Raw genomic sequence first — 14,061 nt, forward strand, 5'->3', positions numbered from 1 at the left:
TTCATTTAGGATAAGATTTTATTCTTTGAATTGTAAAAGTTTTTTTAAAGGTTCTTTTCATTTGTCCACATGTGAGTCAGAAGACTACAGTGGTTACTTTAGTTTCCTGGTTAAAAGCAGTTGTTAAGGATTGCTTCTTGGAAGTAGGAAAACTCCTTCCAGAATTTATAAAGCCCATTCTACTAGATTTGTTTTTACTTGGTAGGCTGTTTAAAAGGGGACTTCAGTTGTGTAGACTGCACAGAAGCAGCTTGGTCTTCTTTACTCTTTTCGTTTTTGGATAGGTTTTGACAGGAAAGTCCTACAGTCTTAGTGGTTGGTAATGAAGTGCCCGCTTTTTTCCTAACCATTAAATCGTTGACTCACAGCTTGGTTATTAGATCACAGGAGTAATGACTCATGGACTCTCCCCACCCTATGAAAGAAAACAAAATGTATGCTTACCTGATAAATTAATTTCTTTAATGGTGGTGAGAGTCCACGAGACCCGCTCTCTTATATTTTTCCTAAGAACAACAGTTTTAGTATGCACCTCATTTACCATGCTTTGTCCTTTCCTGATTCTCTATTTTTTCTCATTTTCTCTGCTATATGTTAGACTAGGAAACCAATGAGGTGAGGGGGATTAAGAGCTTGTGAAGTGTTGGGAATCTTTGTCCCCTCCTAGTGGTCAGGAGTTGAATTCCCAGGAGTAATGACTCTCACCACCACAAAAGAAATTAATTTATCAGGTTGGCATACATTTTGTTCTATATTGACCTACTAATTTCTTATATGTGTAACCTTCCCTACAAAATAGAAAATAAAGGTTTGTCTTAATGAGACTTAATACACAATGACCTGGATTAAAATGCCCTTTGATGTTGATCAGCTGATTTGCAACATGGTTTTCACATTTAAGACAATTTGTATCCATTCAACTTTGCAATAACCCATTTTATTGATTTATGTATTTCATTACTTACATCTTCCATAGGAAACAATTTCAATGTATATCAAAGGTTTTGTTTTTTCTTTAAAAAATGCTACACCTTGTGCATGCTTTTGAGCACCCAAAATAAACTTTAAATGTACAATTTTTTTATGGTAAAGCTCACAATGAATAGGAATCTCCTAAAACAAGCTAAAAGAGATGCATTTTTCTAACATTTTTGTGCATGAGTTATGTCAAGTGTGGAAAAAAATGGCAGAGTATGCTTGTCATCAGAATTACATTTTTGCCCAACCAAAATGGATTTCAACTTTTCCTGTTTGTCAAATAAAACCTAAACATAATTCAAACATTTAGACAGCAGATGCATCTGATAACCTACTGATATCTGTTAATAAATTATTATTTTAAATTATATCAAATGTGTATGTAATCAATGGTTTAATGTTATGGTAACATATGGGTTAAATCCAGGGGTCAAATTGAGCTGGAACACATGGAAGCGGCGTTCCTGCACTATTTTTGCAGGTGGAAGAAAGTCCCCCCTGGACAGAGAACAGAAACGCTTCAGTAAACACTGCAGCTGTTGGGGGGAGGAGCTGGAACACAGTCAGGTTAGAGGGATAGTGAGATCCTCTAGTAATGGGCAGTAACACTTCCTGCAATACACAAAATGCAAGTGTGTTGGCCTACCAGGATACCAGGAGATTTCCCGGTGGGCTGCAGCAACTGGGGCTGGAAAGCTACAATTTAAAGGGGTGATTAATAGATGCAATTTGGTTGTAGGGTACCTAAATAACATAAATCTGGCATTTTTATTTAATGCAAAGTAATATAATTTAATTCTGAAAAAATATTGGAGGAGTATCCCAGAAATCCCCTTTGAGAAAAATGGGGCATGTGCATTCTACCGACTCAAAGGAAAATAGGGCCAGTCTACATATTTTTCCAGGGCTGCTTTTTATTCCCAGTCCGGCCCTGGTGATCACCTCGCACTGTGTGGAACACATGGTGCTTACATTTTTGTGTGGCTTGCACTGGGGTTATTAAGCTACTCTGAGCAGAAATAGGACTATCCCACCTAAAGTGGGTGAGACTCTGTGACAGAGGAGGATTCTCAAGCCCAAAGGCAACGGGTTTAGCCCTGCATAAGATTTAATTTGCTTTCATTAACCAAAGTGTATAGATTATATACATAAATATACAGTATGTATGTGTGTATATAAAACAATATTAATTGTGGAGGGGGGGAGGTGGAAGTCTTGGTAAGTTGCCAAAACATTTTTTTTGTACCACTTGACCCCTGGTTAAATCCATAGCTGTTAGCTATCTCATAGTCACCAAAATTCACTGGAATCCAGGCCCCCTTGGAGTTCTATTACAACTGTATAGGTGTACATTTCACTAAGATAAAACAAATATAAATTAGCCTTAGGGGTAATATTAGCATAATGACTAAATGCTCTTTGCAACAGGTCAAAGTAACATTGTTTCATTTAAAGAGTAATTGGATAACAGCAAGTGAATTAAGAACAGAAAATAAATAAACTGACTAGAGGAAAAGCATAGACTGAAATGTGTGAGGCGGAAGCGTGGAAGTATATATATTAGATTCCTCTATGTATGGTACTCACTTTGCTCTGGTAACTATAATATGACTTTAAAACTGTGTTGTTGCTCTCATAAAAAAACTTGACAGAAAGGCACACTGGTAAAAAAATAATTGAACTGTAAAAAAACTTAAATGTTAACACAACTAACTGGAAATAAAAACTGTAAAATTACCTTCTGCGAGCGTTTCAAAGAGTTCTCTTTTTCTGCCCAACCACTCTACAGCAGAGAGGAAAAAAAGGTAATCAAACAAATCATTTGTTAAAGGAATATTTTGAAACAAAATAAATAGTTAAGCAACTGAAAAGCAGGCATATACTCCAATCATTGGTTTTTCCTCATATGAAGTAGAATGGGGTGATTCATGAATACAGCTTTGACTTGTTTAATCCTTTGTTAGGTCTTAACCACATAGTAAAATAAGGTAATTTTATTACAAATAAAATCCTATAAAGGAATTCTGCACAGCGTGTGTGTATAGTACAGGCACAGTAGTATCTCCTGCTTCTTTATAATTAATAAAAAAAAAAAAGAATAAATATAAAAGGAGGACTGTCAACTACTTAAAGGTAAGGAAAGATGCGGAGCAATAAAAAGACAAGTTACAAGTATTTTTAGAACTTCAGCATTAGATTAGCCTATACTGTGCAGATTACATTACAGTGCAACACATGCTTTTTATTTACTATCACTTAATGGGATATGACTACCAAAGATTTTATTTTGTGACTCAGACAGAGCATATCATTTCTAACAAGTTTTTAATTTTCAAATTTGCTTAGCTTCCATGATATTCTGTGTTGAAGAGATACCTAGGTAGGAGTCTAGAGCACTATATGGCAGGAAAAAACATAATTTATGCTTACCTGATAAATTTATTTCTCTTGTAGTGTATCCAGTCCACGGATCATCCATTACTTGTGGGATATATTCCCTTCCCAACAGGAAGTTGCAAGAGGATCACCCACAGCAGAGCTGCTATATAGCTCCTCCCCTCACATGTCATATCCAGTCATTCGACTGAAACAAGACAAGAAAGGAGAAACCATAGGGTGCAGTGGTGACTGTAGTTTAATTAAAAATTTAGACCTGCCTTAAAAGACAGGGCGGGCCGTGGACTGGATACACTACAAGAGAAATAAATTTATCAGGTAAGCATAAATTATGTTTTCTCTTGTTAAGTGTATCCAGTCCACGGATCATCCATTACTTGTGGGATACCAATACCAAAGCTTAAGTACACGGATGATGGGAGGGACAAGGCAGGAACTTAAACGGAAGGAACCACTGCCTGTAGCACCTTTCTCCCAAAAACAGCCTCCGAAGAAGCAAAAGTGTCAAATTTGTAAAATTTTGAAAAAGTGTGAAGCGAAGACCAAGTCGCAGCCTTGCAAATCTGTTCAACAGAGGCCTCATTCTTAAAGGCCCAGGTGGAAGCCACAGCTCTAGTAGAATGAGCTGTAATCCTTTCAGGGGGCTGCTGTCCAGCAGTCTCATAAGCTAAGCGTATTACGCTTCGAAGCCAAAAGGAGAGAGAGGTTGCCGAAGCTTTTTGACCCCTCCTCTGTCCAGAATAAACGACAAACAGGGCAGATGTTTGACGAAAATCTTTAGTTGCCTGCAAGTAGAACTTCAAGGCACAGACTACGTCCAGATTATGCAAAAGACGTTCCTTCTTTGAAGAAGGATTAGGGCACAATGATGGGACAACAATCTCTTGATTGATATTCCTGTTAGAAACCACCTTAGGTAAAAACCCAGGTTTAGTACGCAGAACTACCTTGTCTGAATGGAAAATCAGATAAGGAGAATCACAATGTAAGGCAGATAACTCCGAGACTCTTCGAGCTGAGGAAATAGCCATCAAAAACAGAACTTTCCAAGATAAAAGTTTAATATCAATGGAATGATGGGGTTCAAACGGAACTCCTTGAAGAACCTTAAGAACCAAGTTTAAGCTCCACGGAGGAGCAACAGTTTTAAACACAGGCTTAATCCTAGCCAAAGCCTCACAAAAAGCCTGGACGTCTGGAACTTCTGCCAGACGCTTGTGCAAAAGAATAGACAGAGCAGAAATCTGTCCCTTTAACGAACTAGCTGATAAGCCTTTTTCCAAACCCTCTTGGAGAAAGGACAATATCCTAGGAATCCTAACCTTACTCCATGAGTAACTCTTGGATTCGCACCAATACAGGTATTTACGCCATATCTAATGGTAGATTTTCCTGGTATCAGGATTTCGTGTCTGTATTAAGGTATCAATAACTGACTCGGAGAAGCCACGCTTTGATAGGATCAAGCATTCAATCTCCATGCAGTGAGTCTCAGAGAAATTAGATTTGGATGATTGAAAGGACCTTGTATTAGAAGGTCTTGTCTCAGAGGTAGAGTCCATGGTGGACAGGACGACATGTCCACTAGGTCTGCATACCAGGTCCTGCGTGGCCACGCAGGCGCTATCAGAATCACCGATGCTCTCTCCTGTTTGACCTTGGCAATCAGTCAAGGCAGCAGAGGAAACGGTGGAAACACATAAGCCATGTTGAAGAACCAAGGAGCTGCTAGAGCATCTATCAGCGTTGCTCCCGGGTCCCTGGACCTGGATCCGTAACGAGGAAGTTTGGCGTTCTGGCGAGACGCCATGAGATCCAGTTCTGGTTTGCCCCAACGATGGACAGTTGAGCAAACACCTCCGGATGGAGTTCCCACTCCCCCGGATGAAAAGTCTGACGACTTAGAAAGTCCGCCTCCCAGTTCTTCACGCCTGGGATGTGGATCGCTGACAAGTGGCAAGAGTGAGACTCTTCCCAGCGAATTATCTTGGAGACTTCTAACATCGCTAGGGAGCTCCTGGTTCCCCCTTGATGGTTGATGTAAGCCACAGTCGTGATGTTGTCCGACTGAAATCTGATGAACCTCAGTGTTGCTAACTGAGGCCAAGCTAGAAGAGCATTGAATATTGCTCTTAACTCCAGAATATTTATTGGGAGGAGTTTCTCCTCCTGAGTCCACGATCCCTGAGCCTTCAGGGAACTCCAGACTGCGCCCCAGCCTAGAAGGCTGGCATCTGTTGTTACAATCGTCCAATCTGGCCTGCGAAAGGTCATACCCTTGGACAGATGGACCCGAGATAGCCACCAGAGAAGAGAATCTCTGGTCTCTTGATCCAGATTTAGTAGGGGGGACAAATCTGAGTAATCCCCATTCCACTGACCTAGCATGCACAATTGCAGCGGTCTGAGATGCAGGCGCGCAAATGGCACTATGTCCATTGCCGCTACCATTAAGCCGATTACTTCCATGCACTGAGCCACTGACGGGCGTGGAATGGAATGAAGGACACGGCAAGCAATGTCGTCTAGATACGGAGCCACGGCTATGCCTCGCGGTCTTAGAACCGCCAGAAGTGAGCCCAGAACCTTTGTAAAGATTCTCGGGCTGTAGCCAACCCGAAGGGGAGAGCTACAAATTGGTAATGCCTGTCTAGAAAGGCAAATCTTAGGAACCGATGATGATCTTTGTGAATTGGTATGTGAAGGTAGGCATCCTTTAAGTCCACTGTGGTCATGTACTGACCCTCTTGGATCATGGGCAGGATGGTCCGAATAGTTTCCATTTTGAATGATGGAACTCTTAGGAATTTGTTTAAGATCTTTAGGTCCAAAATTGGTCTGAAGGTACCCTCTTTCTTGGGAACCACGAACAGATTTGAATAAAATCCCTGTCCTTGTTCCGTCCGCGGAACTGGGTGGATTACCCCCATTACTAGGAGGTCCTGTACACAGCGTAGGAATGCCTCTTTCTTTATCTCGTTTTCTGATAATCTTGAAAGATGAAATCTCCCTTGAGGAGGAGAAGCCTTGAAGTCCAGAAGATATCCCTGAGATATGATCTCCAACGCCCAGGGATCCTGGACATCTCTTGCCCATGCTTGGGACGAAGAGAGAAAGTCTGCCCCCCACTAGATCCGTTTCCGGATAGGGGGCCGTTCCTTCATGCTGTCTTGGGGGTAGTAGCAGGTTTTCTGGCCTGCTTGCCCTTGTTCCAGGACTGGTTAGGTTTCCAGGCCTGTCTGAAATGAGCAACAGTTCCTTCCTGTTTTGGAGCGGAGGAAGTTGATGCTGCTCCTGCCTTGAAATTTCGAAAGGCACGAAAATTAGACTGTTTAGCCTTTGATTTGGCCCTGTCCTGAGGAAGGGTATGCCCCTTACCTCCAGTAATGTCAGCAATAATTTCCTTCAAGCCGGGCCCGAATAAGGTCTGCCCCTTGAAAGGAATATTAAGTAATTTAGATTTAGAAGTCACGTCAGCTGACCAGGATTTAAGCCATAGCGCCCTACGCGCCTAGATGGCGAATCCGGAGTTCTTAGCCGTTAGTTTAGTCAAATGTACAATGGCATCAGAAACAAATGAGTTAGCTAGCTTAAGTGATTTAAGCTTGTCCATAATTTCATCCAATGGAGCTGTGTGAATGGCCTCTTCCAGAGACTCAAACCAGAATGCAGCAGCAGCAGTGATAGGCACAATGCATGCAAGGGGCTGCAGGATAAAACCTTGTTGAACAAACATTTTCTTAAGGTAACCTTCTAATTTTTTATCCATTGGATCCGAAAAAGCACAACTATCCTCAACCGGGATAGTGGTACGCTTTGCTAAAGTAGAAACTGCTCCCTCCACCTTAGGGACCGTCTGCCATAAGTCCCGTGTAGTGGCGTCTATTGGAAACATTTTTCTAAATATAGGAGGTGGGGAAAAGGGCACACCGGGTCTATCCCACTCCTTGCTAATAATTTCTGTAAGCCTTTTAGGTATAGGGAAAACATCAGTACACACCGGTACCGCATAGTATCTATCCAGCCTACACAATTTCTCTGGAATTGCAACTGTGTTACAGTCGTTCAGAGCAGCTAAAACCTCTCCAAGCAATACACGGAGGTTCTCAAGCTTAAATTTAAAATTAGAGATCTCTGAATCAGGTTTCCCCGGATCAGATCCGTCACCCATAGAATGAAGCTCTCCGTCCTCATGTTCTGCAAACTGTGACGCAGTATCAGACATGGCTCTTACAGCACCAGCGCACTCTGCATCTCTCCTAATCCCAGAGCTATCTCGCTTGCCTCTCAATTCTGGCAATCTAGATAATACTTCTGACAGGGTATTATTCATGATTGTAGCCATGTCCTGTAAAGTAATTGCTATGGGCGTCTCTGATGTACTTGGCGCCATAATAGCATGCGCCCCCTGAGCGGGAGGCGAAGGTACTGACACGTGAGGAGAGTTAGTCGGCATAACTTCCCCCTTGTCGTCTGATGATAATTCTTTTATAGATAAAGACTGACCTTTATTATTTAAAGTGAAATCAATACATTTAGTACACATATTCCTATGGGGCTCCACACTGGCTTTCAAACATAATGAACAAGTAGATTCATCTATGTCAGACACGTTTAAACAGACTAGCAATAAGACTGGCAAGCTTGAAAAACAATTCACAATAAGTTTACAAGCAATATAAAAAACGCTACTGCGCCTTTAAGAAGCACAAAACCTGTCTCAAGTTGAAATAACAATGAACCAAAGCAGTTATACCAACCAAATTTTCACAGTAAATGTATTAAGTTAGCAGAGCATTGCACCCACTTGCAAATGGATGATTAACCCCTTAATACCCAAAACGGATAAACAATAGAGAAAAACGTTTTTTAAAACAGTCAAACACACTGTCACAGCTCTGCTGTGACTGATTACCTCCCTCAATATGACTTTTGAAGCCTTTTGAGCCCTCTAGAGAAGTCCTGGATCATGCAGGAAGAAGCAGGAAGTCTGAGTCTGAATTTTTACTGCGCAAAAAAGCGCTAAAATAGGCCCCTCCCACTCATATTACAACAGTGGGAAGCCTCAGTTAACTGTTTCTATGCAGAAATTAAGCCAGACATGTGGAAAAATTATGCCCCAATAAGTTTTATCACCAAATGTACGTTAAAAAACGATTAAACATGCCAGCAAACGTTTTAAAACACATTTTTTAAAGAGTATATATCTCTATTAATAAGCCTGATACCAGTCGCTTTCACTGCATTTAAGGCTTTACTTACATTACTTCGGTATCAGCAGAATTTTCTTAGTCAATTACATTCCTTAGAAAAATATTTTACTGCACATACCTTAGTTGCAGGAAAACCTGCACGCCATTCCCTCTCTGAAGTTACCTCACTCCTCAGAATGTGTGAGAACAGCAAGTGGATCTTAGTTACTTCTGCTAAGATCATAGAAAACTCAGGCAGATTCTTCTTCCAAATACTGCCTGAGAAAAAACAGCACACTCCGGTGCCATTTAAAAATAACAAACTTTTGATTGAAGAAATAAACTAAGTATAAAACACCACAGTCCTCTCACGACCTCCATCTATGTTGAGGGTTGCAAGAGAATGACTGGATATGACATGTGAGGGGAGGAGCTATATAGCAGCTCTGCTGTGGGTGATCCTCTTGCAACTTCCTGTTGGGAAGGGAATATATCCCACAAGTAATGGATGATTCGTGGACTGGATACACTTAACAAGAGAAAGTGCTCTTGCAAATGGATAATATTATTGCAATACTGCTGCCATATAGTGCAAAAGAAATAGGCCGGCTCCTAAGCTTATGTCCCTGCTTTTCAAAAAAAGATCCCAAGATAACGAAGAAAAGATCATAAGAAAAGTAAATGGGAAAGTTGTTTAAAATCACATGCTCTATCGGAATCATTAAAGAAAAATGTGAGTTTCATATCTCTTTAAATTTGTATCAACAATTGAATCTATATCTGAAAACGTTATCCCCTATAAAGGGCTAGAATACAAGCAGAGAACAAAAATATAAGAGCTATTGTGTGTTAACATTGATACTTTGTAATTTACCCCAAAAATGTTTAATTAATGAAAATATAACATTGCAATATACAGTCTTTATATATTTTGCATGCATTTGATGTAAAGCACCTATGAATTTGGTGCTTGCTTCACTCTTCTTAGAGAGGCTGGAACTTAAATCATGTACTTAAAGGGACAGTCTACACCAGAATTTTTATTGTTTTAAAAGATAGATAATCCCTTTATTACCCATTCCCCAGTTTTGCATAACAAACACAGTTATAATAATAAGCATTTTACCTCTGTGATTATCTTGTATCTAAGCCTCTGCAAACTGCCCCTTTATTTCAGTTCTTTTGACAGACTTGCAGTCTAGCCAATCAGTGCCTGCTCCCAGATAACTTCACGTGCACAAGCACAGTGTTATCTATATGAAATACGGGAACTAATACCCTCTAGTGGTGAAAAATTGTTAAAATGCATTCTGAAAAGAGGTGGCCTTCAAGGTCTAAGAAATTAGCATATGAACCTCCTATGTTAAGCTTTCAACTAAGAATACCAAGAGAACAAAACAAAATTGGTGATAAAGGTAAATTGGAAAATTGTTTAAAATTACATGCTCTATCTGAATCATGAAAGTTTATTTTGGCCTAGACTGTCCCTTTAAAGGGACATAAAAATGCAAAAAGAAAACGCTAAAATGTGTTAGAGCAATTTATTATTGTACTATTGCTTGCATATTACAAGTCTGTGCGTTCGTCTTTTAAAGCTGAAAATATGGTATTTTCAGCTTTAAAACAGCAACGCAGCCATTACAAGCCTTGTCAGTATAGCAGCTGTACCGCAAGTCTTCTAGCCTGTAACGCAGCGTCAGTCCCATACTCTTAAAAATGATGTTTAATGAGATTCCCATAGCGCTGGTATTACGAGTTTTGCGTTCTGGTTAAAAAAACGGCGTTACAGCCTAAAACGACAAGATTCGTAACGCCATCTAAAAGCAGTAGTTATGAGTTTTACGCTACAAATCTGTTACATAAAACTCATACTAAAGTGTTAAAAAGTAAACTAACACCCATTAAGTACCTATTAACCCATAAACCGAGGCCCTTCCGCATAGCAAACACTATATTAAATTTATTAACCCCTAATCTGCCGCTCCAGATCTCGCTGCCACTAATAAAATGTATTAACCTATATTCCGCCGCTCCCCGACATCGTCACCACTATAATAAAGTTATTAACCCCTAAACCGCCGCCCTCCTGCATCGCAAAACTATTTAAATATTATTAACCCCTAATATGCTGTCCGCCCACATCGCCCCCACTATACTAAAGTTATTAAGACCTACACCATTGCCACTATAATAAGCCTATTAACCCCTAAACCACAAGCCCCCCACAACAAAATATACTAAACTAAACTATTAACCCCTAAACCGAAAGCCCCCACATCGCAATAAACTAATTTAAACTAGTAACCCCTAAACCTAACGCCTCCATAACTTTATATTTAAACTACTATTTCCCTATCTTAAATTAAATCTTACCTGTCAAATTAAAAAAAAACTAAGTTTAAACTAACAATTAAACTAATATAATCATAAAACTAAAATTAAACTAACTACCAATTAAATTGAACTAAACTAGACATTTAAAAAATCCTAACACTACTATAAAAATTACAAACTATATACAAAAAAAAATACTAAATTACAAACGAAATGATCAAAAATAAAAAAGAATTATACCTAATCTAATAGCCCTATCAAAATAAAAAAAGCCCACTCAAAATAAAAAAAACCCATAGTCTACAATAAACTACCAAAAGCCCTTAAAAGGGCTTTTTGTGGGGCATTGCCCCAAAAATATCAGCTCTTTTACCTGTAAAAAAAAAAAAATACAAAGACCCCTAACAGTAAAACCCACCACCCAAAATAAAAAAAAACTAACTCTAAAAAAAACCAAAGCTACCCATTGCCCTAAAAAGGGTATTTGGATGAGCATTGCCCTTAAAAGGGCATTTAGCTCTTTTACATGCCCAAACCCTAAACTAAAAAAAAAACAAACAACCAAAAAAACTTTTAAAAAAAAAACTATCACTAACCCCCGAAGATCCACTTACAGTTTTTGAAGTCCAGCTTGAACGATCTTCATCCAGGCGGCCTCTTCAATATTCAACCCGGAGGCAAAGCCCTCATCCTAGCGGCGAGAAGTCTTCATCCAGACGGCCTCTTCAATCTTCATCCAGACAGCATCTTCTATCTTGATCCCGGCGGCACGGAGCGGGTCCATTCTGAAGACATCCGGCATGGAGCATCCTCTTCATACGGATGCCACCGTACACTGAATCATCAATGCAAGGTATGCAATTCAAGATGGCATCCCTTGCATTCCTATTGGCTGAAAAATTTAAATCAGCCAATAGGAATTAGAGCTGCTAAAATCTTATTGGCTGTTCAAATCAGCCAATAGAATTTAAGCAGCTCTCATTCTATTGGCTGAGGGCTATTGGTAGTTTATTGTAGGCTAGGGTTTACTAACTAGTCTACCTTGTTAAAATAAATCCAAACTTACCTGTGAAATAAAAATAAAACCTAAGCTAGCTACAATATAACCATTAAAAAAAATGCCTACCGTAGATACTCGAGTATAACCCATGATTTGTGTGACAAAAAAACATAAATTATGCTTACCTAATAATTTCATTTCCATCTGTATGGGAAGAGTCTACAGCTGCATTCCTTACTTGTGGGAAATACTGAACCTGGCCAGCAGGAGGAGGAAAAGACACCCCAGCCAAAGGCTTAAATACCTCCCCCACTTCCTCATAACCCCAGTCATTTTGCAGAGGGAACAAGGAACAGTAGGATAAATAGGGTGAAAAAGGTGCCAGAAGAAAAATTTTCAAATTTAGGGCCGCCTATCGGAGAACACGGACGGGAGCTGTGGAATCTTCCCATACATATGGAAATGAAAATATCAGGTAAGCATAATTTATGTTTTCCATCTTAATATGGGAAGAGTCCACAGCTGCATTCCTTACTTGTGAGAAACATATACCCAAGCTTTAAAGTACACGGAATGCTAATGGGAGGGAAAAAAGAGAGGCGGACCCTAATCTGAGTGCACCACAGCCTGTAAAAGCTTTATCCCGAAGGCTGCTTCAGCAGAAGCAAAAACATCAAACTTGTAAAATTTTGGAAAACGTATGTAAGGAGAACCAGATAGCCGCCTTACAAATCTGATCCATAAAGGCTTCATTTTTGAAGGCCCAAGAGGAACCACTGCTCTCGTAGAATGAGCTATAATCCTCAGAGGAGGCTTATGTCCCGCTGTTTCTATGCTAAACGGATGACACTCCTCGGACAAAAAGATAAGGAAGTCGAAGAGGCTCTGACCCCTACGCTTCCCGGAAAAGAGAACGAACAGAGAAAAGGAAATTTATGCTTACCTGATAACAGAATTTATGCTTACCTGATAAATTTCTTTCTCTTGTGATGTATCGAGTCCACAGATTCATCCATACTTATGGGATATTCTCCTTCCCAACAGGAAGTGGCAGAGAGAGCACCCACAGCAGAGATGTCCATATAGCTCCTGCCTTAGCTCCACCCCCCAGTCATTCGACCGAAGGCTAGGAAGAAAAAGGAGAAACTATAGGGTGCAGTGGTGACTGAAGTTTTTTAAATAAAATATACTACCTGTTTTAAAAAGACAGGGCTGGCTGTGGACTCGATACATTACAAGAGAAAGAAATTTATCAGGTAAGCATAAATTCTGTTTTCTCTTGTAAGATGTATCGAGTCCACAGATTCATGCATACTTATGGGATACCAATACCAAAGCTTTAGGACACGGATGATGGGAGGGACAAGACAGGTACCTTAAAAGGAAGGCACCTCTGCTTATAGAACCTTTCTCCCAAAAATAGCCTCCGAAGAAGCAAAAGTATCAAATTTGTAAAATTTGGAAAAAGTATGAATCGAAGACCAAGTCGCTGCCTTACAAATCTGTTCAACAGAAGCCTCATTTTTAAAAGCCCATGTGGAAGCCACTGCTCTAGTAGAATGAGCAGTAATTCTTTCAGGAGGCTGCTGGCAAGCAGTCTCATAAGCCAAACGGATGAAGCTTTTCAGCCAAAAGGAAAGAGAGGTAGCCATAGCCTTTTGACCTCTCCGTTTACCAGAATAAACAACAAACAATGAAGATGTTTGACGGAAATCTTTAGTTGCTTGTATGTAGAACTTTAAAGCACGAACCACATCAAGATTGTGCAACAGACGTTCCTTCTTTGATGAAGGATTAGGACACAGAGAAGGAACAACAATCTCCTGATTGATATTCCTAATAGAAACAACCTTAGGAAGAAACCCAGGTTTGGTACGCAAAACCACCTTATCTGCATGGAAAACTAGGTAAGGTGAGTCACACTGTAAAGCAGATAACTCAGAAACTCTTCTAGCTGAAGAGATAGCTACTAAAAACAAAACTTTCCAAGATAGAAGCTTAATATCTATGGAATGCATAGGTTCAAACGGAACCCCTTGAAGAACATTAAGAACCAAATTTAGGCTCCATGGTGGAGCAACAGGTTTAAATACAGGCTTGATCCTGACCAAGGCCTGACTAAACGCTTGAATGTCTGGGACATCTGCCAGACGTTTGTGT

General features: G+C 40.0%; 1 protein-coding gene across 1 annotated transcript in view; it reads right to left on the minus strand.

The window, feature by feature from the left end:
* Nucleotides 1-14,061, minus strand: part of NPHP1 (nephrocystin 1) — a 322,800-nt gene that overhangs the window by 13,522 nt on the left and 295,217 nt on the right. The window contains exon 22 of the mRNA XM_053711944.1: nt 2,717-2,761. Within this exon, the coding sequence (XP_053567919.1) occupies nt 2,717-2,761 (45 nt within the window). The remainder of the gene's footprint in view (nt 1-2,716; nt 2,762-14,061) is intronic.

The sequence above is a fragment of the Bombina bombina genome, chromosome 4 (assembly GCF_027579735.1).
Source record: "Bombina bombina isolate aBomBom1 chromosome 4, aBomBom1.pri, whole genome shotgun sequence".
Taxonomy (NCBI): domain Eukaryota; kingdom Metazoa; phylum Chordata; class Amphibia; order Anura; family Bombinatoridae; genus Bombina; species Bombina bombina.